General features: G+C 53.5%; 6 protein-coding genes across 6 annotated transcripts; 3 read left to right on the forward strand and 3 right to left on the reverse strand.

The window, feature by feature from the left end:
• Positions 1–208: 208 nt before the first annotated feature.
• On the reverse strand, positions 209–3,293 carry LAESUDRAFT_750873 (uncharacterized protein; the record flags this gene model as incomplete). The annotated part of the gene is made up of 12 exons (XM_040911632.1): positions 2,845–3,293; positions 2,699–2,794; positions 2,520–2,638; positions 2,161–2,458; positions 2,008–2,108; positions 1,765–1,954; positions 1,551–1,714; positions 1,322–1,500; positions 593–1,225; positions 449–536; positions 306–371; positions 209–265 (listed from the first exon to the last, which is right to left on the reverse strand). The coding sequence occupies exons 1-12, from the start codon at positions 2,912–2,914 to the stop codon at positions 209–211; spliced, it is 2,061 nt and encodes a 686-aa protein (XP_040762679.1). The 5' UTR covers positions 2,915–3,293.
• Positions 3,294–4,024: 731 nt separating this feature from the next.
• Positions 4,025–4,954, forward strand: LAESUDRAFT_702909 (mitochondrial 50S ribosomal protein L28-like protein; the record flags this gene model as incomplete). Its single annotated transcript, XM_040906504.1, has 3 exons — positions 4,025–4,258; positions 4,321–4,488; positions 4,540–4,954. The coding sequence occupies 2 exons, from the start codon at positions 4,025–4,027 to the stop codon at positions 4,465–4,467; spliced, it is 381 nt and encodes a 126-aa protein (XP_040762680.1). The 3' UTR covers positions 4,468–4,488; positions 4,540–4,954.
• A 1,093-nt stretch (positions 4,955–6,047) lies between these two features.
• On the forward strand, positions 6,048–6,719 carry LAESUDRAFT_782067 (uncharacterized protein; the record flags this gene model as incomplete). Its single annotated transcript, XM_040913859.1, is given in 2 exon segments — positions 6,048–6,395; positions 6,408–6,719. 2 exon segments carry the CDS (start codon positions 6,048–6,050, stop codon positions 6,717–6,719), a joined length of 660 nt encoding a protein of 219 aa, XP_040762681.1.
• Positions 6,720–6,917: 198 nt separating this feature from the next.
• LAESUDRAFT_247881 (uncharacterized protein) lies at positions 6,918–7,967 on the forward strand. The gene is made up of 2 exons (XM_040901732.1): positions 6,918–7,296; positions 7,356–7,967. The coding sequence occupies exons 1-2, from the start codon at positions 7,004–7,006 to the stop codon at positions 7,678–7,680; spliced, it is 618 nt and encodes a 205-aa protein (XP_040762682.1). The 5' UTR covers positions 6,918–7,003; the 3' UTR covers positions 7,681–7,967.
• Positions 7,968–8,444: 477 nt separating this feature from the next.
• LAESUDRAFT_702914 (uncharacterized protein) lies at positions 8,445–20,130 on the reverse strand. Its single transcript, XM_040906505.1, has 18 exons — positions 19,918–20,130; positions 18,184–19,622; positions 17,698–18,086; positions 15,361–17,635; positions 13,770–15,308; positions 13,590–13,712; positions 13,497–13,541; positions 13,259–13,442; positions 11,396–13,207; positions 11,272–11,349; positions 11,173–11,223; positions 9,849–11,111; positions 9,722–9,796; positions 9,572–9,663; positions 9,420–9,514; positions 9,303–9,368; positions 9,000–9,250; positions 8,445–8,935 (listed from the first exon to the last, which is right to left on the reverse strand). The coding sequence occupies exons 1-18, from the start codon at positions 20,045–20,047 to the stop codon at positions 8,811–8,813; spliced, it is 10,032 nt and encodes a 3,343-aa protein (XP_040762683.1). The 5' UTR covers positions 20,048–20,130; the 3' UTR covers positions 8,445–8,810.
• A 2,226-nt stretch (positions 20,131–22,356) lies between these two features.
• On the reverse strand, positions 22,357–25,257 carry LAESUDRAFT_715247 (uncharacterized protein; the record flags this gene model as incomplete). The annotated part of the gene is made up of 15 exons (XM_040907128.1): positions 22,357–22,671; positions 22,730–22,793; positions 22,849–23,179; positions 23,245–23,385; positions 23,443–23,590; positions 23,647–23,767; positions 23,824–23,919; positions 23,981–24,041; positions 24,095–24,117; positions 24,180–24,355; positions 24,404–24,571; positions 24,631–24,811; positions 24,862–24,933; positions 24,983–25,103; positions 25,167–25,257. 15 exons carry the CDS (start codon positions 25,255–25,257, stop codon positions 22,357–22,359), a joined length of 2,109 nt encoding a protein of 702 aa, XP_040762684.1.
• Positions 25,258–25,599: the final 342 nt, after the last annotated feature.

Raw genomic sequence — 25,599 nt, forward strand, 5'->3', positions numbered from 1 at the left:
CGTCGTGCGATGCAACAAGCTGCGACGAAGGTAAGAGGAGGCAAGGGGTATGAGTCGATTCGCGTGGTGTGACAGACGCGTTCATGAGTGACCGTAGATCATCAGCGAGCTGTCACAAAGGTGGCCCACACCATCACATTTAATGCTGTGATGCACAGATTCTCGATAGCAGTGCGAAGAATAACGACGATAGAGGTTTGTAGAAAATTCAATCTGCACAGCCGAGAGAAGCGGGGGCGTCGGCAACTGGTATGAGAAGTGTCACCTAAAAGCTCCTAAAAGTTACTCTTCCGACTTCGACTCACTGGCCACTTGTTGGCATGACATTTTGAGGTCTCTGCATAGCCAGGACGGAAAATCGGGTTATCCAACTAATTACTGAGAAATATTTGTTGCCTCTCCAAGGATAGCTTTAGCGGAAATGCACAAAGGCTTTGCGCTCACACACGGCGAAGAGCTCAGTGTGCTTCAATCTTATTTGATCGCGCTGGGGAATAGAAGAGAGGAATGCACGAGAAAAGATGACTAGCTGAGGTCTATGCAGTATATGCAGTAGGAATTATGAGCGTGAAAGTACGTGTGTTGTCATTACAAGTGTCTATGCGGCAACAAAGAAGTCAAGGAAGGCTGAGAAGATGCAGCGGCAAGAGCAGTGATCGTCCCGCTCTCGCGCTTCCGGCCCACAGGCACAGCTGGAGGCTTCCGCCGCTTCGACGGTGGCGCAGGCGCAGCTCTCCGATGCGGCTTCGTGGTCGACGCTGCCGACGATAACGAAGTTGCCGACACGGGCGAGTCTGGAGATTCCGTAGCGGTTGTTGGGCATTCGACCCGGATATGCGGTGATGCGACGTGCATCTCAACTGGCTCCTGCTGCAGCGTGGTCACGTCCGTGAGCGTGTGTTTTCGCTCGTGGATCGAAAGTGACGAGAACGTCGCCATCGCTGCTGGGTCCCCGCACATCGAACCCGTACGCTCCCGCCGCCGCGGTGCGGAGGAAGTGGTGCCCATCGCCGCAACGGCGACCCTCGGCAAGCTCGCACTGCTATCCACACTCGACTGACGCTGCGGCTCCGGATGTCCTGCACGGCTCGAATGGCCCTTCTCTTTGTGCACCCCAGATCCCGACCTCATTCTCGATTGGTTTGGGTGTAGGAGATTCTCTGCACTCCGGCTCGCCATGGCGTTCTTCCCACGGAGCGAGGGTTTGCGCTCGACGTTGAACGTGCTGATGTTTGGCGGAGAGGAAATGACAGACAAACTCGGGCTGCCCACGCGCCTGTACTCGTGCTCGTTGGGTCTGGACTTGCGAAACTGAACGCACCAGTCGCCTGAGAGACAGCGGTTAACGAGCCGCTTGGTCGTCGGGTCGACGTCCCGAATCGACTCATGCTCAATGAGCGACTCGAGGGTGCGTACAATCTGTGCGCGTTTGTACGGCATGGATCGGAGCTGTGTCTTGGTGAGAAGAGGGTGCAGTACGCGCAGATACGTATGGCGGAGCTGCTAGGAAAAGTCAATATTTGACATGTCGGAAAAGTGGATAGACGCACCGACTCGTTGTCCTCGTCGATGTCTCCGATTTCGCGGAGAAATACGTCTACCAGGACACATAGATCATTGGTGTAAAAATACTCTGACATGCCCTTCGTGGTGAATAAAAGAAACAGCAGCTTGAGGACGAGAAGCTGCATGCACAAATCCTCCGGCGTCCGATCTGTGCCTGCCATTAGCTCGGAAATCAACCGATCATAGCAAGAATCTGACCTGCACGGTTCAGCATGAAAATCATGTTCTCTCCGAATGTCATGCTGGAGCCGGAACGTGCCATTAGCACTCGAAGCACGCGGTTCTGATGCTCTGGCTTCTCTGATTTATGGCGATCCGAGTGCGAGGATCTGCCATCGTCGGAGCCAGAGTGAAGTGAAGCAACCATGAATTGTTCATTCAGAGCAACCTAAACGGGTTCAGTCTAAAGCTCCAACCGACCGGGTAAAATCAGTTACTTACCAGTAACTTGATCACAGAGTAGTTGAAAGTATCATCCTGCATATGCCGTGTCTGTTCGACCAGCTCAAAAAGGTAGTCAATGAAGGTGTCCGAGAAGATCCCTATGCATGAATCAGTACATACAAGTTGAGAAATTTGACCACGCATATCTACCTAGATCCTGCAATGACATCTTCTGAACCCTACACACTTCATAGAGCAGCCGGACGGACAAAGAACGAAGCTTCGCTTCAATAGGCACTGAAATCGCCCGAGGGACACCCGAGCTCGTGCCAGATGTGGATCCTGAGAACGTATCCTCGACATCGGGATCAATGTCCATCAGGACGTTGTCCATAAGGAGTGGTATTAGGGGTTGCCACCGTTTCTGCGCACGCAGAAAGTTCGGATTTCGTCTGCCATATGCGAGGAGAACACTGTATATGATGAACTGCTGATGTGGGTCGGTGGCCTGCGGTCCGTGTGACGCCCTGTTTGAGATTGCTGGGCAGTATGAATAAATAGAGCCATACCTGCTGCGAGTCCTCTAAGAGTATCTCAGACATACGCTCCGAGTGAAAGGTGAAGAGCTCCGAGGCGACCAAGAAGTCAAATGCATGCTCCATCTGCCATGGGCTCTGCAGGTACTGTTCTGTGCGCCACTATGACATCTTGTCCATCCGAGAATACACAGAGTGTTTGCGTCACTTACCATGGTATGCTGCACAAAAGGAGATGAAGCGTCTCAACGTCGAGTCCAGCCGGTCAAGCGTGAGACCATCCGCGATGTGCAGGATGTCTTCCAACTCTACGAAAAGGTTGTAGCCACATGTAAAATGCGTCGGGCGAGCCACGTACCTGACCAGAACTGCTGTGCATTCTCTATGAGGTAGACTATCCCGAACACGTCCATGGGTGGTACCGGCATGGTGATAAGGCAATGGGAGTGCCAGGGGCGGGATGATGTCCAAGTAAGCGTTTTGTCTCGAAGCAACACCTCAACGGAGAGGATTCTCAGGTCGTCCGCTCACTGATCTCCCGTGGAAAACTGGTGAACACAGCCTTGAGCTAGCCTCTGAACGTTTGAAATGGTTTGCGGGTCGTGCGTGACGTGAAAGGGTCGAGAACGAGGACTGTAGCCTAGCGTAGCAACTTTGAGATTGACCCAGTGCGTGCACTCCAAAGTACTGCAAGATTGAGAAGCTGCAAGACGACCGATGGGTATCGAGCGGGTTTAAACGCAAAAGGAGCGGACTCGGTCGTTGGAGCTGTCACTTGTCGAAAGGAAAGCTGATGCTCCCCCCACAACTCCAAGAACGGCAATAGTTATGTAAGCGGGCTGCATTCTTGACGGCTAACTTCAGCGCGTGCACCAGTGATCTACCAGTGATAGGCCCCGGGCAACTCTCACATATGAGTGTCGCAAGAATCTTCCAAAATCAGCCTAAAATATGCAAAGTTTTTGGCCTGAAGTATGCAAAGTGCGACAAGGCCCGTGACTATGTCACGTTATGTAACGATATGTCACGTCATGTCAGAGTCGAAAACATACGGATTTGTTGGCGAGACAGCATGGTGCTCTTGCATAACGATGTTCTGATAATCGAGGGATACATAGAATGTGTGCTTAGAGTGACTAGTGAGACTCAGGGGAAGGAGAGGATGTAGGAAAGGCTCGAATGCTCTTGGACGTAACAATGCAGACAATGCCTGCATGTATTATAACGATTATCGGGTTCAGGAAATCACTCAATTAATTTATATTGATATGGGGCTACCATGGGTGGCCTTGTCGCATGGATATCAAGCTTTAGCCACCCGGACATGCCTTAATTGGGGGCCTCCTGACACCCATCAGGTCCCAAAATATGCTAAGTTGCGATAAGGTTAGGGGTCTTGGAACGGCCTCAGAGGCCCTAAATATGCAATCAGCGACAAGGAAATCATGATTTTGGGCCCCTCAAAAATGCTATTTTGCGACACTCATATATGAGAGTTGCCCGGGGCCTCCAGTGATACCGCTCGCGAGCCGCCACCCATGTTCCCCTCGACGCCGCTGCTGAAGGAGATCGTCAGCCAGCCGTTCAAGCGGTCCCAGCTGGGTCTCTTTCATGGCAAGATGAAGCAGTACGGTAACAGCGTGCCGTTCTCAAAACACAAAACGCGTCGTTCATGGCTCCCGAACATCCAGAACAAGCGGCTCTTCTCCGACACTCTGCAGCAATTCATGAGGATAAAAGTGACGGCGCGGGCGTTGAAGACGATCAAGAAAGTGTGTTGTGCTTCTAGATGGACCGAGAGGAACTTGTAGCTAACCGGAGGATACGGATGTAGTACGGAGGACTCGACCAGTACGTGCTCAAGACCAAGTCTAACGTACTCGGTTGGGAGGGTATGCGGCTACGAGTTATGGTGCGTGAGCAGCAAGAGGCCCAGGCGCAACAAGCGAATGGCGCTGCGCAAACAGCACGAGGACCTTGAACAGCTAGAGGGTGCTCTCTTGTGAGATGTCTTCTGCTGCTTGACAATGCTGCTCCTTGACACATCCTCCAGAACATGCATATCACTTGCACTATCACAATTTCAGGGCATGGCGAGCCTTCTGCACGCACGAGACCCGGTGACGCTGTGCAAATACTAGTTGTTTGTGAGGTGGGATGTGCTCAGAGCCCAAAGGGAATCCACACCCGTTCTCTACTGTCACACGCGTAACGCTTTCATGAAATCAACATCTCGCTGGTTTTCACCTTGCTATAGTGCTTGTTTGGTTGTGTCGTAGGACGTCTGATATTCTCGATCCTCGTAATCATATTGAGCCTCAGACGCTGGATAATGTTTCTCCGGTCTGTTGCTGGATGTCACTACTCTCTTCTTAGTTCCTGCTGCTCGTGGGGACATTGGCTAAATTCTCCAAGCTTCTCTCTGTAGCAACCTTGCAGGGCATAGACGCAATTGCTGATAAGAAGCGCATGCGGAACGTCTAGGTTCCGAGTCGATGGCTAGCAATAACGTCCCGTCAGTTCATGACGGGTCTGTTTTCGAACCGAAACTTGCATCGACTCAGTTCCGCTGATGTTTGTTCGATAAATCCCGGCCGCTGCTTGTGAAGCCCACCCGGCAACTCTGTCGTGGCAAGAGAATTGTATCGAAATGCGCTGGAAAGCGCTGCACCTTCATGCATCGCTCACTCTCACGCCGCAAAGCCCGCCTGTGTAATTTCGCTGCCTTGTGAGTCATTCATCAAGGCGTGCTTGCTACAGCGTTGCTTGACATATTTTTCTTGTCGCATGGGAGACCAGCTTCCTTGATGTCAAAAGAATGGGGTAGATTGTTCCCAGTCGCTATACACCTTAGCTGGAATAAGCTTCTGATGGTCACACCCGGCTGGGCAAGTACGCGTTGATGGCTCGGACAAAAGTGAACTTTGCAGGAAGCGACTTCCCAGATAGGCACGCCGTCTCAACGAAGTTTGTGAAGGGCCTTCATCTCCATCAACACGGGAAGGCTTGCAATTCGCATATGATATAAAGTTGGAAATTACAGGTAGGAAGAGCACACGACGTCCTCGATATCGGATGACATTCAGTGTGTGTCCCGTGCTACAGCTGCACATGCGCATCTGTGCTGATGGACGGTGGGAGCGACGTAGGACGTGGGAGTGCTGCAGAGCTCATATGAATGTGTATCGCTCACCGTAGCTACGCTATCGAGTATATACGAAAGCCCAACTACCAGCATCTCTAGAGCAACTTCTCCCTCACGAGTCGCCCTACCATCGTGTGTCATCCTCAGTGACATTCTCCGAAGCTCTTCTGCACTCATTTGAACAAAGGCTCCGAGTCGAAGGGTGGGCTTTCCACTTCAAAGCACAACGAATCTCGAAGGGATAGTGAGTAACTTTGCACCCTAAATCGTTATGAAACGTCATGAAAGCTTGCAGCCGGAATGCACGAAGGCAATTTCACCGCATGCGGGGATGTACAAACAATGGCAGCAAGGGAGCTTTGTGTGTTGAAAAGCAAGTGCCTACGATTCTGCGGTATACTCCTGTGCTGACACAAATGCTCATCAAAGCTTTGCCTGTGCTTCCTGCCGACGTATGGGAAAACGTAATAGATCATATACGAGACAATAGCAACGCCTTGACGGCCTGCACTCTCGTTTGCCGTACATGGTATCCTCGCAGTCGCTTTTACCTGCTTAGAGAGGTCTGGTTCCACAGTCAAGGAGACGTGAGAATTTGTTCGAGGATGTTGAAGAAGACGCCACAATTGTCGAAAAGAGTGGAACAGATGATCATCCAAGGGAGTGCGCACTTGGGAGAGCAGAAGCCAGAGCCAGTTCCTCACCTGTCGACGGCGGCGATGATGCTCGCACGCAAAGTGCCCCGGCTGAAGAAGCTCTCCATCGTATTTGCATAGTGGCAAACGTCGACAATCCACAGGGACACCTTCCTGCACTTGTTCGCTTTCACCTCCATCTCCCATCTCAACCTTGCTAGCGTAATGTTCCCGTCCATTGCCGTCTTCGGGCTCCTCATATGTGCTCTGCGCAGCCTCATCGGACTGGACTGCTGGGGGCTGACATTCATGCAGGGCACTCTTAATAGTACCGTCTTCGGCGCCCACCGCGATCCCGTCAAGATTAGGGAGCTATCCCTCAATGGGACAGGCCTAGGAGAAGTGATTAAATTCTTCGTCTCCACCGGTATTGGATCAAGCTCCAGATTCTGACCATAGGCATCTGGCTGCCCGTCGACCTTCGTGTGCTACATGAAGTGGGGTTTCAAGGACTGCTGGATTCTGCAGGCGCGTCTCTCAAGGCGCTCGAAGTGCACGTTGGTGAGATGTCGCATGTGGAGTTGGCCACAGACAACGTTGGTATGTTCTTTGATATCGTATGCTCATTTTCATTAACAAAGGAATGCATACATTGGGTGTTTTCGTGTGCTCGGAACACTGTACTCCAGAGTTTAGGGCTCTCCATTCCGGTTCCTGCAAGCGTGAACATTGCTTGGATGCATGGTGTTTTATTCACGGTCAGCTCCGGTAGCCTTGGGGACGTACATTTGTGCTTCGACATTTGCGGGAACACAAAGGAAAGCACTCTGGAGAGCATCCTGAACACTTGCTTGCCTTCGGTTTGCTCGCAGATAGACAAGCTTCTGTCGTCTGACACGTTCAAAGACCTCAAAAGCATAAGCCTCCTTGTGGCCGTCGACAGACTCACCAAAGCCGTCCCCGATGCCAAGCAATGGGAGGAGCAACTTGCTCCGCGGTTTCCAGGGTTAGTCAAACGAGGTATCTTCCAGTGAGCACGCTGTGCCTCGTATTATTCTTTTCCATAGACTTACTGTTTTAATGTTACAGCGCCACAGCGAGAGTTAACTTGATAAAATATATAGCCCATATGGTCCATAGCGCTCGTACTCGGGAAATAGGAGGATCCGTCTTGAAATCCTCGCGCGAACATGCGAGCCGTAAGGCTGCTTGTTCGTTTGTGACAGTGCACAGCATCATCTTCCGGTGCTGCCGACTACATTGCTCCTGTGCGAATTTTGACTCGTTATCGCGATGCTTAATAGAGCTCCCTTCACTACATATCAGTCCAAGGGGATGCGCGAACTGGTGCAAGGCTGCTGAAGAAGCTTTCGGAACTTTCAGAGCGTGTGCGGGGAGATACTTAGTTATCTGAGGAGCGGACCTGGCGCAGCTGTCGACGGCCGCGATGATACTCGACGTAAACTGCCCCGGCTGGAGAGGCTGAAGATTTCGATTGCGAACGGAAGTCGTGGATGATGAACCGATGCACAGAGAAACGTTCCTGCGTCTGCCCGTGATGGGGTGACGTTTCCATCGCGCCTCGTGCTCGGATCTGAGATTTAGACATGATCTCCTCGATCGCACGGCACCGCGATCGCATCAAGATCGCCTCATCCATAGTTAATCCTTTGCAATCTTGCAGTCAAATTGTAATTATAGGAGGTGCATACATTGTCCGATGAGATCGTTATAATGTCTCATGAGACAGTACACGCCAGAACGACCGCAAACTGCATCCGTTGACTCATCGAACCCGCGAAAAAAATAAGCATAGGGCATAGGTGCTGAGCGCTGAGCAGCCATGTTCAATGTTATGAATGAGGAGACTCTGCTGCCGTTCACTGTTAACTTGTTGCACTAACTTCTCCCAAAGTGCATGTAATCGCTGTCCTATGAGTCTGGCTGGAATATTGACGCGAACCCGTCAAAGCGCGTGCGTGCCTTGTCACTGAAATGTCCCGTCTCGTTCAACTTTAAGATTGTGCGTACGCTAACCACCGCTGAGTTTTCTCGTCTCGTTCAACTTTCAGATATAAATGTTCACACTCTGCCTGGTACTTTTGAGAATATGGATATTATCTTGACCTATTCTCTAAAAACGCATCCGCACGGATTTCAGCTTCGGACTCACTTGATGGAGATGTAATACGAGACAGCAGACTGTATATCGACCAATCATATTTACAAGGGGATCAAGAGGTCTAAAATTCTGACAGATACATGCTACAACACATGCGGTTATCCGATCCAAGCACAACACAAGATTAACATTCCGTAAGGTTGCAAGTACAGATCCAATGGTTTCAAGTGAGTAGGCGTCAGCAAGTAGTATATAGCACAACAAGATATTCAGAAGGGCGACAGCAAGAAGACTGAGGAATCAAACAAGTCATGAGGGTATGGTACAGCAAGGTGGTATGTCGACGAAAAATTGGTCATATCACAAACGTAGATCAAAACATCGTCACAAGGTCATGGGTTCTCGGTGTTGAAGTATCGTGTTCATCCGCGATTAAGCGAGTCACGAGGCGAGCGTGGTCCAAACAACCCAGGGCTCGGCTGCGGCGGCGCGAGGAGCTCATGTCGGACGGATACACTGGGCGGGGTTGGGACGAACGCAGGATTCGCTAGGCGAGCACATGAAATGGATATTAATTCGAGGAACATATGATTCACAAGTCGCAAACTCACGCTGCCACGTAGCCCACGATTCTGAAGGGCGCGGTTCAGGGGCCGGCGGTTCAGACGGCGGAGGTGGCGCACTAGCCTGCGCTCTCCGCGAGCGACGAGATAGACGGGGCTGCATCGTACGCCATCCAGGCCGGGCGGGGGCGGGCTCTTCTGGCGGGGGCGGGGGCAGCGGTGCTTCGGACTGTGGGGGCGCCTCAGATGGCGGAGCGCCTGTAGCAGGATTTTGCGCGCAAGGTCCGGTTGCAGGTCTCCTGCAGAAGAAGATGTATCACATTTTTACCAACAAACATGCATCGACCATACCAATCGGGATCAAATTCGCCACCAGGGCCCATCTTCGCCTTCATCGTTAATAGGCAGCCCAGTTCGCTGGGAAGCGCCGTCAGCTATGTCTACCTATAGGATGCACAGCGCACGTACTATTGCAAGTTGCGCCGTTGTTCCCTCAAATTACCGACCTCGGCAAGCAGCATGCGAACCTCATTCGCGAGGGACCTGCTGAACTCATCGAGGTACTATTGTCTCCGCCAGTCAACGAACAGTGTAAACAAAATTTCAGTCAGGTCACTTACGCCCTGGATGTTAAATGGAATCTGCTCATGTGCCGTGGCCCTCACAGCATCCATGGTTCGTTCGTGCATCTGCGCACACTCATTACGCCATTCTAACGAGAGCAAACTGGTCAGTTAATGCTGACGTCAAATGCGCAGCAGTCTCTCTACCATCAGACATTTCACGCAGTATGCGATCTTGCTCTGCCCTGAAGTTCGCCATCTCGTCCAAAACATGTTGTATCGCTGCAGAATGATTAGACGTGTGATGTGTCCGCAGATGAGACTGCCTACTCACTAGGATCGTTAGATCTAGCAAGCCGTTCCTCCTCCATCTGAGCCTTGTCAGCCTCCCTGTCTGCAATAATACGATCCACCATCTCCCGCAGCTCATCTTGGCGCTGGTTGTCCTGTTCCCTCCAGTTTTGCTTCTCGGCCCACCGCTCGTCTGCCACCGAGCGCGTGCGGGTGAGCTCATCCCGTTGCTCCGAGACGAGGTTCGTGATGTCGCTCAGCTGGTTCCGCACAGCTTCATCCCGCTCGAGCAACTCGGCCCGCTCACGCTCGCGCCTCTCGCTGTCCTCCGTCAGCCTCAGCTGCCGCTCATTCTCGAGCTCTGCCCGGATGGACGCGTTCTCCTCCCGCAGTGCAGCGTTCTCTTCCGTCAGCGCGCGTATGCGCGCCTCGCGCTCTTCATCCAGTCGTGCACGTTCCACTTGTAGCTCTTCCCGATGACGATCCCGTTCTGCTTGTGCCAGCTCACGCTCGCGTGCCAGCTCTTCTCGCTCAAGACGAACGGTCTCTAGGATCTCGTGTGCATGCCTTGTCGCAGCGTCTTGAGTAGCACTCTGAATGGACTCGATGATGGACTGGGTGTCAACACCGGGAGCAGTGCCCTCGACGGGAGTTTCCGACACCACAGACAGTGCTCGACCGGCTTCGCTTTCGGCGGTAGGCGGTACCTCTCCTTCGGTAACAGCGCCAGTTTCGCCTGGCGGAGGCACAGGTAATGGTTCTTGCGCTTGTGGGACTAAAGAGGCCAATCGCTGCTCTAGCTCTCTCCAGATCTCATCTCGCCGCTGCATGGCTTCTTGATCTCGGCGGCGTTCGTTCACTTCGAAAATATGCTCTCGCTCATCCTCATTTGCTCTGAAATCCTGCTCTCGTCGTTCTTCCGCATTCTGGGCTGCAGCAAGCGTGTCAGTAAGCTGCTGATCAAGTGCTCCGAAGCGATCGGCACGTTCCCGTTCCGCTTCTTCGAACCCGAGTTCGCCGGGGCCCGACGCCCTATATTGATCAACGGCAGCTGAAGCTGGCGGACGCTCGAATTGTCCAGGTTCAGCGAACGCTGTGCGCGGGACTCCCACATCGCGGGGCTCCGCATATTGTGATCCAGCAGGAGGCCCTGAAGCCTCGGAACGCGGTGGGGGTACTGGCAATGGTGATGGCATACGTTCAACGCTCGGCGCAATTGATCGAGTATACTCAGGTCTTGGCTCTTCACTGCGGGAGACACGGTACGATGCGGACGGCTCGGCTGGGTGAGTAGGTACGCGAGACGCTGTCGAAGTGTAAATGAAACGATGAAATGAATAGTGGTCATGGACAATACCGAAGCTCACCTCCTGGGCTCCGCCTGTCCGCGTCGCCATATGTCCTTTCCAAGTCCGAAGCTGAAGAGGGCCGTCAGTACAGTATAAGCGCCACAACCGCAAACTAACCAATGCTTGGAGATCGTTCAATCTCATGACTTGGTGAACCAGGACCATGTAAATATGCAGAATGCGGCCGCGGGGTCACTGCACAGGATCAGCATAGCTCGAAGGTTTCAGTTGTGGCACAAACCTGAGCCCGATCTGGAAGGAGCCACATGGACAGTGCGGGTTTCAGGAGAATGTAACTCTTGGCGGCCATAACCAGGTTCAGCTCCTGGTTCTGATACCTCTATGTATGTCGGCGGCGCTGGAGAACGAGGAGGAACTCCAGAGCGACGCGATGGGCCCGGTGGAGGTAGCTCCTCTTCTTCTGATGATGGCACTTGTACATGGCCGGATGTTGGAGGCGACCGTTCCATGCGATGGGGCTCTGAATGCGGAGGCAGAGGTCCATACTCAGACCGTGGAGATGAACCATGCACGGATGGCTGAGGCGAACGTTCAACCTGTATATGCGGCGTTCCTGGCGGTGGTGAGCGCACGAGTTCGACGTGTCCTGGCTCCGCTCGCTGAGATCGTGGTCGTTGGCGGGCAGGCTCTTCCGCATCCGAGTATCCAGGAGAACGAGCGCCAGAGGCAAACCCTCGTCCGGAACGGTCAGGATCATGGAATTCGCCGCCTGCACGGGATCCGCTCCGACGATGATCTTCAGGTCCCCCACGGTCTCTATCAGACTCGTGTGGCTCTTCATCTGGACGGGCCCGCCGTTGTCGAGGGTCCTCGTAGCCTTCAAGTGGAGGCGGAGACAACTCTGGCCGTGAAGACGGTACTCGAATGGTCACAGGTCTAGAGGCGCCCGCTATACTTCGTGGATGGGACGAAGGGATTCGACCATATGGAACTTCCGGCTCAACCTGCGAAGGAACGTGTACCCTGATAGGGGAAGGAGAACGAGAGGCATAATGAGGGCGTGCGGGGTCAGCCGTGCGCATCCCCGGTGTAGGCACAAAATCTGGCCTCGCAGATCGAGGCGGGCTCTGTTGCATCAAAACAGGTTCTTCGCGCTGATCAAATTGAGCAGGAACTGGCTCTGCTGCCGCGTGGGAAGGATAGCCTGGTGCGAATGGATGTCCTCCGGGAGGTTGGTCGATGCGTGTAAAAGTACCGTGGGGCACTGCATCTCGATCCTCCTCACCGAAAGAACGTATAGGCGAGGCAGAACGCATTCGTATGACTTCCGGAGGTAAAACATGAGTGCCTGGTGGTGGTTGGGCGACCAATGTGTGCTGAGGTTGAAGCCCCCCCATCGTCGATGGCTGCCCGTAGGGAGCATCAGGATGCCGTGGAGACCCCACACGTGGCTCAGTGAGAACATGGAGTGGAGGCGATCGAGTCCCGCTGCCAATGTCGGCAGGACGTTCTTCGCCGGAATGTCGGATGGAGGGCGAGGCCGTATAATCGCGCTCTACGTTAACAACCGGCGGTTGTGATGGCGGTGGTGGCAGGACAGTGACACCAGGGGGTGGAAAAAATTGCCCTCCTGGCACCTGCTGTACTGGCACCCCTTGGGGAGGGATAAACCGGATAGATCCCTCATCCGAACGTGTCCTGTCGGTCAGTGTCCTGTCGCTGGAACCAGAGTACGTCGGTGAAGGAGGCATAAATGGCGGTTCCTCACCAACTACCGCTGGACCTGTATAAAGCACCGGGGGTGGCTGTGCGGGTAGCATATATTGCGGCCCTGGTGGAGTCACCGGAAATTGGGATGGATATTGAGCCTGCTGAGGCGTAGGCGGTATGACAGGTGGGAAGCCTGGCGACGGAGTCCTGCTACCATCAATTGGAGGGACAACGGCTACTCCTGGCTGCGGCACAAAGCCCGGTGGATATACTCCTACTCCAGGTTGAGGCTGAGGCATGGTGATACCTGTCTGTGGCACACCTGGAGGCATACCGACGCTTCGCTGGGCCCCCGGGAAAGTCGGAATGACACCAGGTATGCCTAAGATCACATTGACACGAGCTCAATGCATTAGCATGGACCAAAGCTCACCTTCGGCACGTCTGTCCAGCAATTCATTTAGGAGGCCACCTATCTGATCGATTCTGGTACTCAAACCGCTCATCTCTGTATGTCTATCTTGGACATCTCGCCCATGCCACTCGTTGAAGTCTCTGAGATACCTCATGATTTCCCGGATCTGGTCGATGGATGCACTGTGCGCAGCTCGGTTCTCCTGTGGAATACGATCGTTGAGGTACATAATCCCGCTTCAGTCGAGAAGACTCACCCGCAAAAGACCCAATATCTCGTCAAAGGGTACTTGTAAGATTGTCTACAAACAACCTCAGTCGTGCTCATATCAGATTAATCGAGTTCCTACCGGCACTGCATGGGCAAAGGCGCCCGGTGGAGGTACTGCTTGACCGGCCTCAGTCGGTGCTGAAGGGCCAATGGATCTGGGAACACCCAAAGCTGCAGGGGCAGTCGGAGCTCTGCCTGGACCCTGACATTGAGGATAAGTCAGTCAGTCCAGCTATGCATGGTCATCACTGACGCTCACCCGCGTTATGTCGTGAAACCCATCACCCCCTGCCTGACGCTGCCTACGCAGTCGTCGAACCTCGCGATCAAAATCGATATCGCTTCCGGGAGGACCTACCGGAGGGCGGCCAGTCCCTAAGGGTCCGCCGCGGGGCGGATACATTGATTCTCCTCCTTCCGATGAGGGAGGCATCGCATATTGGCTCGCAGGCTGCCGTGTCCGGATAGGACGAGCAGGGGGCCTCTCAGTATGTACAGGTCGAGTGATAGGGAATGTGCCCGGACGAGGCGGCAAGTCACCCTCGAAGATTGGACTTGCACTGCGAGGGCGAGTACCGCGGGGACCAGGGCGATATGTCAACGGGATTATAGGAGGTGGGGGTTGAACTGGTTGTTGGACTGGTGGTTGACCTTCTGACAGGATATCAACCAACCTCTCGTCAAACGAAGGCCCAGCGCGACGGGGAATGGGCATTTGAATCTGTGGCTGCTCACGGCCCAACTCTCTAAGCCGCTGAACGACGTCTCGCAATGAAGGCTCTGAGCCCAATGAGTAGACAGATTCGGGCAGGTCTTCGAGCGCCTGAGGTTGCATTTGTGGTGCTTGAGGGAATTGCGGAGGTGGCGGCTGTGGCATTGGCTGCTGTTGTTCAGCTGATCTTGGTTGTTGTGCTTGATACAGCAGCTGTTGCAACCCATCCTCTATTCTCCGGCAAACATCTGCTACATCTTGACCAAGAGCCCTATTACGCAACTCATCGAGAACGTGGTTGGCCTCGATTTGACCATCTCTAAGGCCGCCTACTTCTTCTCGCATCCGCGTCAAAGCATCACGAAGATCGCCCAAGTTGATGCTGGGCACGGGGCGAGCAGTACCGCTAGAAGACGTTGAGGGAGCCGGAGAGGACGGCGACGGAGTACGTGGCCCTGCTGACTGCGGAGACGAGGCGGGAGAAGAGTCGGATGAGGACGGCCAGGAAGGAGATGGAGGCATCGGTGGGTAGGACTCTGATTCTAGCAAGCTGAGGTCATCTGAATGGTGTGAGGAGAGGAAGGACATGGACTCTGTCTCCGACAAGGGCGATGGCAGTCGTACCGGAGGCGGTGTGAGAGTGAGCGGGATCAAACGAGACCCGGGAGCCATGTCGCGCATAGAGAGTTCGCGACGGGCCGCAGGTATCAACCGTGCCGACGAGATCGCATTACTCCCCCCAACAGATCTATCCTTCATTGGAACAGGAGGTGGAGTCTCCGGCATCTGCACTTCGATCGGACGTTGATTGTCTCTTAGATCTTCCAACAGTCGTCTGATGTCTTGTATGTCTTGAGCAATCTCTCGATTTTCAGCGCCACGCTGCCCGTCGATTTCGTGCAGATATTGCAGGAGGCGGTTAACATCATGAGTGAGAATATGGCTCGATGCTTGAGATGGGATCGTCTCGATGTCGGACATGATAGAAGGCACGTCGCCGCGAGGCGTACTGATGCTGACACTCATAGTCCCTGACGGTGCGGACGGCATCGGAGATGGCGGAAGCGGTACGGATGGCGGTGACAACTAGATCAACAATGAGTCTATATGTACCCCTGAGAAATCAACCAGAACGCACCATTCTCGCCAATGACGAAACAGGAATTGGTGGGGATTGTGACTTGACTGTCGATGGCAGAGATGGCATGGTAGATGGCTCAGACATTGGGAAATCCATAAGAGACCTCGGTTCAAGAACAGATGAGCGCATGGAGACAGATGAAGCTGCAGAAACGGAAGAGGCTGTGCGACTGAGATGTAGGCTAGGGACAGCCAAACTTGACCTTGAAGACACAGGTGTCGGAGAAGGCACACTCGGAGGCAACGACGCACTCGACGGAGTAGGAGTGAGCGACGAGGAAGCCGAGGACAGAGTGGCCCCAGTGCTGACTTCAGTGATCGGCGTGAGCGTAGAAGAAGGGACAGAACTGGTAGGTCGGAGAAATGATGTGTCGAATGACGCATCCACCCCTTCGGGCAATGCAAGCGATTGTACTGAAGGTGACGCTCTTAGCAGTGATGACTCGTATGACCCATCGGATTCGGCGGCCCATAGCGATTCGGGCACCGAAGGACTCGGCGGAATTGGCGAGCGCCGCAGCGTTGAGGGCACTGTCGGCGTGAGTAGACTAGACGATGTTGGCGTCACTGAAGACTCCGTGGGAGAAGAGATGCTCGACATGGAGGGAAGGCTTCGAGGGACGGATGGAGGCGGCTGAATGGGCGAAGGTCCGGGTATTGACCTGGAAGAAAGAACAGAGGGAGTCGGCTCGACGAACATGCTGAATTCCGTCGAGGGATTGAACGTCGTCGATGGTAACGGAGCGTCCTCTGGCTGGATCTCTCTTTCCATGAAACTTTCTGGCGGCGGCGATGGTATCGTCGGGATAGTTGAAGGAGCCATGGTGCTCATGGCATCGTCATCGATCGCGTCAGGCTTGAGGCACCGGCATTCGGCTGTTCTGTAATCTGTGGATGCGTCGGACGAGCATACATTCGCTGTAATGTACTCGCTCCCAGGTTCTGTGGTGCAAACATCCGCCGTCTCATATTCCGAAGTTCGCTCAGTGGGACACTTGGGCGCCGTTTCGTACTCAGTAGAGCATACCTCCGCTGTTTCGTATTCTGTAGTATGCAGCGAAGGGATCGTCTCCAAAGACATGTAAGAGAACTCCGACGGTGTTCTGGGTCGAAAAGGAAGAGAAGCCTCAGTCGTAACTGAGCGCGTCGGTACATCGCTGGCTGTCTCCGTGGCGGACCTCGTGTAAGACAATGTTGACGGTGTCGGCGTATACGTGTACGTGTCGGTCCGTGAGTAGCTCTCTAGTGTACTGAGATCATCCGTCGCCGTTCGTCCTCGCGATGACGGATAACCGGGCGATGTGTCTCTGTCTATCGTATCATCAGTGCTGCCCACGTAAGAAGCAGATCGTGATCTCGAGCTGCTTCTTGGTGTCCTTCGTCTGATTTCTCTCGATCTCGATAACGTACTGCGCGAGGACGCTGGAACGGAGAGATGGCTGGAGCCACTTTGTGAATCCCCTAGTGAAGATGCAGATGTTGTTTCTCTCAATGAGAGAGTCGAGGTGACAATGTCTATGCCGCTACCCGAAACGATTTCCAGAGCAGATTCGCTTTCAGTCAAGCCAGTGCTGTTCTTAGTAACCGCAGGCGTGAACGTGTGCGTAAAGGATGACGAATAGGTGCTTGATGTCGGTGTCTTGATTCTATCGGTGAATGATGGGGCAGTGAAGAACGTACCATCAGATACAGATACTGTACTGCTCTCACGACCGCGAACCTTGTCGCCCACTCTTCCTACGGTTGGCGGTGGTGACATGTAGACATCGCGTCCTAGCCGAGGCCCACTTGACACTGTCACAGGTGATCCGTCACCTACCGGAATACCACCCGCAAGTGATAGCCCAAACCCAAGACCTGGACGTGCGTCTCGCGCTCTTCGCACCGCAGAGGCGAACTCCTCATCGAGATCGGTGAGGGAGCTCGTCCGGCGCAAGGAACTACTTCTGCTGGAAGCGATAACGCGCGGGTCTCCGGGATATACGTATGTCTGATTAGACACAGCCAAGTCATCAGCGGCACGGGTGCGATGTGTCGACGCAAGAGAAGGATGACGAGAAAGACCTGTGTGAGTGCTCGAGCCGGAAAGGGATACCAGATCGGAAATGTCAGGAATGTTCTCGACCAGCGGAACATAGCGCGTCAATGCGGAGCCAGCGGAGGTGGATTGCGTCGAGGCAGTACTGGTGGATGAACGGATCGTACGTATCGAGCCCGTGGGCGAGCCTGTGGCCGACCGGTCAGGAATAGACACAGCACGATCAAGTACATCCCTGTTGAAGAGCGCACAATGCTTATTATCAACTGAGCAACCGACACGAGCGAAAATGCTTACCAGATTGCACTGACCCATCTAACCCGTTCTCTCGGGCTATCCGTGCCGAGCCTCTCTATCCCATCAGTATACAGCAGTTGAAACGGACATAGCGCCTGCACCAGCTCCAGCTCGCCCATCTGTGCCTCTCCCGCGGTACTCGCGTTCTGGCTCTGCGTGATCGCGGCCAAGGTTCCCACATCGTCTTGCGCTGCATGATGAGTCGGCGACGCCGTTGATCGGACCTCCGTACAATTCAGCAAATCCAACGTCACGACGCCGCGTCCGCCGCCCGGAGCGACCCATGACAGGAGGAGCATGTGGGGATATAGCAATGCCTGGCAACGTTGCCACCTGTATGGCGGAGGGGCATGGACGTTCAGATACCATAGTAGACCAATGCGTACGGGCTGTGGGGAAAGAAAATAGTTAGACAAATTTCACTTAATAACGGACCCTAGAGAGCAGAACGATGGAAACAAAACTGGACAAGGACAGAAAACCTACCTCCTGTGAGTCAGAAGTGCCTGCATACTGACCCAATTCGGCAAGATCAAACGGAGGTGGAAGCAACCCGCTCGTGCTCAGCGATTCACTGCCGTTGGTGCTCTCAGGAACACCTGCTTCAGGTATGACTTGATCGCTAATGCTCCTCCCCGACTGACGGTACGCTGCCTGCAGCGCCTGATCTCGGAGCCTCGCACTCCCGCGGCTCGCCCTACGCCTGATACTGAACAATCCCTCGCTCACAGCTGGCGACGGTGAGTCGACAGAATGGTCAGATCTGCCCATTGATGGCGTCCGCTCTTTCCATCTGTTGATTACGCTGCGGACTTGATTAACTGCCGAGCGCTCGCTGTGAGACATCGGCTGGGCCGTCGCAGTAGACGAGGTTGGGGTTGTGTGCAGACTCGTGCCGGTGAAGGATGGTGTGAACGTACTTGAGCTTCCATTCACGTATGAGGTTGAGGGGGAAGCCGTCTGCAACCCTATATGCCCAGGAGAATAGTTGGTGAACACTGCCGTTCCAGTCGTGCTTGGGGGAACGCGAGAGTCGCCCGAAAGGGATGTCGCTGGGCGGGGTGGCGACAACATCGAGGACATTGTTGAGTCGAAACCGGAGTAGAAAAGCGACGCCGGTGACTTGTTCGACGGCGATCCATAACCAGTGGTGCTGTAGCCGTATCCAGCAGTGCTCAGATTAGGCATTGAATGGCTCTGTGTCGGTGTGACTGGGCTAGGAGATCGCGGTCCCGATGGAGCGGAAGCAGTTCTAGAATGACCAAGCACCCGCAACGGGCTGGTGCCAGAAGCTTTGTCTTTGTCCTCAAAGAAGGCAATCTTCTCAACCACCCGCAGGCCCGGAGTTGCAGGAAGAGCACGACCTGGTGTGTGCGTTGTTCCTCCTGGCTCCGTGGATGCCCTAGCATGACCTGACTGTTTGTGTTCGTCTCCAGACGATCCATTCGAGTAATGAGTGGTCGGCTTAGCTCCGGGCTGCTCAAACGAGTTTGGACGGGAGCGCGTGTTTTCGGTGTGTTCAGAGATGGTGCTTAGCACGCGCCTGTCACGATCCATGAGCGGTGACCCAGCAGGGCGATAGTCGACCGAAGGTTGCGAGCCGGAAGACAGAGAGCCGGAAGCTGTCTGCGTGCCAGTGTATGAAGTGAAAGCGTACGGCTCCGTGTATGAAGTGTAGGTTGACGGACCAGTCAAAGAAGTGAAGGTGGAAGGCGTCCTCGCAGGGGAATCGTGCGACATCTCAGACAGAAAGTCGTCAATTTGATCGTCAATGGAGGAGAGCTCAGCATCTACCCCTCGTGCAGAGGTATCGTCCGGGTATATATCAGAATGCTTTGAGCTAGGAGAGGGTGAGACGGTGATGCGACGCATTCCAAGTAAGGACGAAGCATCGTCACTATCGTATGATGAAGCAATTGGTGTATCTACAGAGGAGAGGGTGAGTATTTCTTGCGCGCTTGCAGGACGTGCATGAGCAGATCAAGAATCGATAAAGCCAAATGAAAGTATATTCGCAGATATTAATCCCGCGGAAGCAGTTCAAAGAACTCCACGGGAGTATAGATACCATCCACTGCGCATTTGGTACGAGAAGATCCCTGCGCTCATCGCTCCGTCCTACCGAGTGACATCAGCTTGCAGGCAAGCATACCGGCACTCTCTTGAGAACCTCGGTATCGACACACCAGTGGCGAAGATGCAAACGAACGGCCCGCTCACCTGAACGTTCGGAAGAGAAAATGGAAGGAGATATGGGTGTTCGCGAGGGAGAAAGTGTTGAGAATGTGGCGGTGCCAAAGAGAGGCGACCTAGGTCTCGTGGACGGTGTCGTCGTCGAATATTCGGTCATTTTGTGTCAGCACATCAGCACACCCTGAAATCACAACCGAGAGGCCACCAGAAAGTGCCCGCGGAGAACAAGCAGATCGGTGGACGGCGAACGCGTGTTTTGATCGCTAGCAACCCTACTTTAGGGCAGGTTTAAACGCGTACGCGTTACGACCACGTGTTCCGCCCAGGAATGTACAAGGACTGCCGAAAGCGCGAGTGCAGCGACCAACAAACCTTATCTGCTCGTCATGGCACATCGTTCAGAGACACTGGTCTCAGACCCGAAAGCTAGCGCGTTTGGATACAATGGCCATGAGGCGACGCTGCTTGTCTCTATGTATTGCCACATGGAATGAAGAAGGCTACAACGTCGGAGGTAATGCCATGAAGCGAGGCTATATAGTGTTGCACCTGGTCTTCGATGTCAGCAATAGTTTCAAGAGCGTGATCAACTTCGCGTACGCTGTTTCTTTTACTTTTCCGCGGCAGATCGTCCAATCGATTCCCTCGCTCTTTCTTTGGCCTAACGGACTCGCCGTCTCTATAATGCATACGCGTTCTCATCCTGGACAGCTTTGCCATGGGCTGTTAGAATGCACGCGCACAAGATGAAACCATTTCTTGACCACTGGACAGAGGTCGCGATGGACGTACTTGGTGGGCTGCTAAAGACGTCGGAGCTTCGGAATGTTATGCTTCATTTTGTTAAACCCAGGTTGATTGAAAATACAACCGAGGAGTCAGGACCATCGACAGGGCAGGTGGAAAGACAAAGCAAGCTCGAGGGACGCGGAGTCCTAGGTGGTCAATGCTTAATGCGACGTAAGGGTACCGTCTTCATATGGCTGGTGAGATGGTGTGGTCTTGATAATTCGCAGTCTGCAGTTTTCAACCGATATCATTGACACGTACTTGACCCTAGCGCCTCCATCGAGACAGGACACCATCGCTACTCGGCAATATCTGTCCTTGCGCGTCGTAGGTGCGTGCACTCCTCGCTTCGTGCGGCTGTATCTCATTTATAGAGCACACGGGACGTTCGGCCAGCTTCCACGCACAGCATTCCTCATTCGTACTTATGAGACAGTGCAATTTGGGATATACCGCGTGCATAGAGTGCCGCGCTACGGGTCAATGAGACATCAGTCAAGGAGACGACTTTGTGTGTCAGGTAGTCGAACCAACTTACTGCATACCACGTCGACTTGATTCTCTACAACTGGTGTGTGCGTGATTGTATATGTCGCGAGGGCCTTCAGATAGCGGAAGAACTCTTGCTCTAGCTCTATCAATCTTGCAAATGATCAGATTATTACATTCCTTCCTCAGGGATTATTGTGGACCATTTCAGCGGTAGGTCGTTGCTTCGATCCTCGGCCTCCCGTTTTTCTTCAAATTTGGTGAGGCATTCTGTGACTATGAGCTCGGAATTTGGATATAAGATGATTTTACGCTGCGGATTCAGATGCGTTGTGGTACCTGCTCTCCGCTGGATATGGTAAGTTCTTTTGAAAGGCCGTAATCGGAGACTAACCTCTTAACGCCGCAACTGAAGGATCGTATGTTCTGATCAGTGAGGCATTGAGTGTAATACACTTATTTTGATCCGTGCTTACAATCTCGACTGCTGCCTGCTCGTCCTGGAACACCTTTTTTCCTCATATCGAATATTCAGATCTGTTCGTGAAAGGCTTCCTGCAAGTGCAGCTGAGGGCTACAACCCTCATTGTATGCGCAGATCGGTGTTGCGTGTGTCAATGGCGGCTCGATATGAATAGTTTTTACGTCGGAAAGTGAGATAGCCATTGAGATAAATAGGGGTGAATTGCTGCGCATTCACCATCCCCATTGTGAGTGATGAAGATCTCCACGCCTTTCCCCCGGAATTGTGCGAGTGAAGTATTTGAGTGTGAACCCTAGATATTTCCAATAAAATGCAGACAAGCAGACCTGACAGGAATTGCAAAGAAGTGAGAGTTTATACAAGAAAAAAATGATGACGCTTCGACACGAGTGTTGAGTTGCCGCTGATGTGCGAAAGCAACCAGTTTATTGAGCTGAAAAACTGGAGCCATCTTTCACCTTGGTGGTGCTGTGATGGGACAGGAGACGTGGTCGACCGACTCGACGCGAAGGGCGACATGAGCGCCCAAAACGCACACGCGGTCACGGGGACGCGTTTTCGGCGCTTACTGCCGCGTCGCGTCCGACAATTAACGCTTTGGCATCGACATAATCATAATTCGTATATGTAAACCCGAGCTCACATACAAGAAAAGAAGAGTACATCACGTAGATGAGAATTAAATCGTCCTACCCCGACATTGCTCACGAGCCGACCGTCATAGTCGGAATCTGCCCAATCCTCAGCCTCGTCCCCCCAAACGGCCTCAGCGTGACTTCAAACGTGTCCCCAAGACACGCGTTCGGGCTCTGCGGCGGCCAGCTGGCATCGCCCCACAACAGCGGCCAGACTATCTCACACGCTGCCGCCGTCATCGACTGAGGCTGTTCACCCGTCTCCCAAACGTGGTATGGGAGCTCGTCGACGCTCTCTTCGTGGAAGGCTAGCGTGGATGGGTCGATAGCGATGTTCCACGGGACAGTTGCGAGCCATGTGTGATCGTGACTGTGATTATCATACTGTGATCGCATACAGGTCAGGACACGCGGGTGATTCATGCTGATTCAAAGGGCTTACAGGAGTGAGGTCGGATGCGGGCACGTCGGGCAAAGTCTCGATGAAATCCAGCGGACTCTCGGATCTGATCGGCGGCTGTCACAATGCGAGGAATCCACGAGAAATTCAGATCGACCTACCTCAGCGCAGGCATCAACGTATCATTGTACGCCAAATCCACAGCATACAGCAGCGGCCCACGATAGACCGCGATGCTGCCATTCGTCCTCTCCTCAATTTCAATTTGCATATCGAGGTACAACTCGACGATAGTCTTTCCTTCCAAGATGTTCACGGCTTGGAGTGCACTGTCCTCATCAGGTGAGAGCACGGTGGCCTGCGCGCCGTTCACGCTGATATTGCTGGCGGACTGTGCCCAGTTAGGGATGCGAATATAGAGCGTGTACGGTGCGGACGCGGTGATGCTGTATGTAACAGTCGAGCCGAACGGATACAGCGTGTCGACCGTCACTACGCACTCGAACAAATGAGTATGGATGTTTGCACGATCTGAAGGATCAACCGACGATGCTCACCGTTGGTGCTCACACCGCTGGCAAGATTCGTCGAGAGTGTCGCAGGACCGAGAAGAGCGTGCAGTAGCGCCGTCTCGTTATCGGCGAGCAGGAAGCTATTGCTCCAAAACTTTGGCCATCCCTGGGGGTGGTTGACAGTGCCTTCATGCTACGTAAGAACTCTAGGCGCAGGAAAACAAAAACGAAGCGGCAACCCACAGCATGGATAGTTCGGCTCCATCCCCATCACATTGCTGTACGTGGTATCCGGAGGTAGCGTCGTCCACGGCGCGCCATCCGTGTGGTTCTTCACCCAGATTTGGTTCGTTTGCTGAAGGTACTGATGCGACCACCAGTCCGGCGTGCTCTAAACATTATGTGCGTTCAACGTCCATGCAGAAGACAGCAGAAGAGCACACTCACCTGTGCCGGTACCGAGTTGTAGGCAATCCGCTCGGCGAGGTCTGCCCAGTCAGGGTTGCCCAGCGTGGCATATATCATTTCGAGCGAGAACAGCGTCTCCACGCTCGCACAGTACTCAGAGCTTATATACGCATATATGAGAAAAACAGCAGTTGGGATGTGGGACGAACGGCTCACCCCCTCGATGGCTCCAGTCCAGCGAGGTGTTCATCCGTGGTATAGATCCCTTGCGGTCGTCCATGATACTTCCAAATCATGTCTACGCGAGCATAGCTACGAGGAATGCTTCAGTTCAATGCCGACACAGGATGCCACAATGTCGACGGTGCCTTACGTGCTATCGATATCACTCTGCTCTCCTGTCATACGCCATGCAAGTGCCTCCGACTTGATAGCTGAAGCGGTACATCAGCACCCATCCACACAAACAGCTCAAACGAGTCCTCACATTCTCCAACGTTGACTCCATGACTGCAACCAGCGCATCGTCAGTCCAGACACAAATCCAACCTCACCGATGTGAAGACGCTCACTTATGCATGCCTTCGTTCTCCGCGGTGACCGCCACTCTCGGGAATGTCCCATTATCCACATAAAAGTCGTCCTTCCACGAGAATCCCTGTGCACGCGCCGCCTTCATCAGCGAGATCAGCTCCGCCTGTTTGTCCCGGGGGTCGTTGTCATACAGCCACTGCAAGACGAGCACGAGCTGCAAGGTCATATGTGTACATCAGCCTAGAACACCACTCGGACAGACGAGTCGATACGGCACCTCCTCCCACCGGACTTGCTGGTACGCATATTGGTCCCCTTGATCCGCGGTGCCCAGATCTCCGGACGCGAATCGCTCCGCGGCGTATGGAACAAAGTTATGCAGCAGATTGGTTATATTCGTGAACTCGCTAGGATCAGCTTCCGCATATTGCTATTAAGAGCCCAAATCAGAGGAATTCTGGATAGAGATGCGAGTCGAATGGGGCTCACAATCAATCCAAGCATGACCATATATCGAGGCCAAAGCAGCACGGGGAGAGACGTGTTGAACGGCGGAGGCCCAAAGTTGCCCGACTCCTCTTGCGAGGCATATACATAATCCAAGAAAGATCGGACATATCCCAGCAGTGTATCGTTCTGGAGCTGATGCGCAAGCGCAACCCAACCGTTGCTACATGACCATGAGCACCGCATAGCCGCACATCGAGCAACGACACCTACAACCAGTACGGCGCAGCCTCCTCCATCTCGCTATATTCCAGCATGCCTCCGAACCACACCGAGTCCTTCACACTGTTCTAATCAGACAGGACGCATGCTATGCATAATCGTAGTTGCTGACTAGCTGTACCACACAGGCTGTTGGCTGGCGAGCCCGTGCGCCTGCACCTGCGCCTGATTATATGCCCATCCGGATGGCTTCACCGTCCCCGTCTTGAGGCGTTGATACGCGGGATTGAGCACTGATTAATTGATGGTTATCGTACAAGATCAATACAGGTACTTATATGAGCAGATATGCGTACAAGTCGTGTTGTCCGGAGCGTCAGCAAACGCGCCTGTCAGGCCAGACAGGAGCACGCATACCACGCCTAGTCGAGCAAAAGAGACGCGCATCACGAACAAAGCAGATGCAGAGACAATCATGCAGTGATTCCCCGCACTCATTGAAATGCACGATATTTATATCTTGAGTCGATTCTCGACGGTTCCTGATCACCGGGCTACGTTCGAAGGGCTCATGTGCACTGTAGGCGGGCCGCACTGGTAACTTAATGTGCAGGCCGCACGGACGGCAATCACGGTAGAGGTCATGCGGGACAGAAGGCCAGGAGCAGAATAGAATGCGAGCGACATCGCGAAGCCGATACCGCATGGTTGGTAATTGATCAGATGTGCCAGGATGTGCCCCCGGGACTCGTCCATTTTACCAATAACGTATGCTTGCATTAATTTTTA

The sequence above is a fragment of the Laetiporus sulphureus genome (genome assembly GCF_001632365.1).
Source record: "Laetiporus sulphureus 93-53 unplaced genomic scaffold LAESUscaffold_29, whole genome shotgun sequence".
Classification (NCBI taxonomy): domain Eukaryota; kingdom Fungi; phylum Basidiomycota; class Agaricomycetes; order Polyporales; family Laetiporaceae; genus Laetiporus; species Laetiporus sulphureus.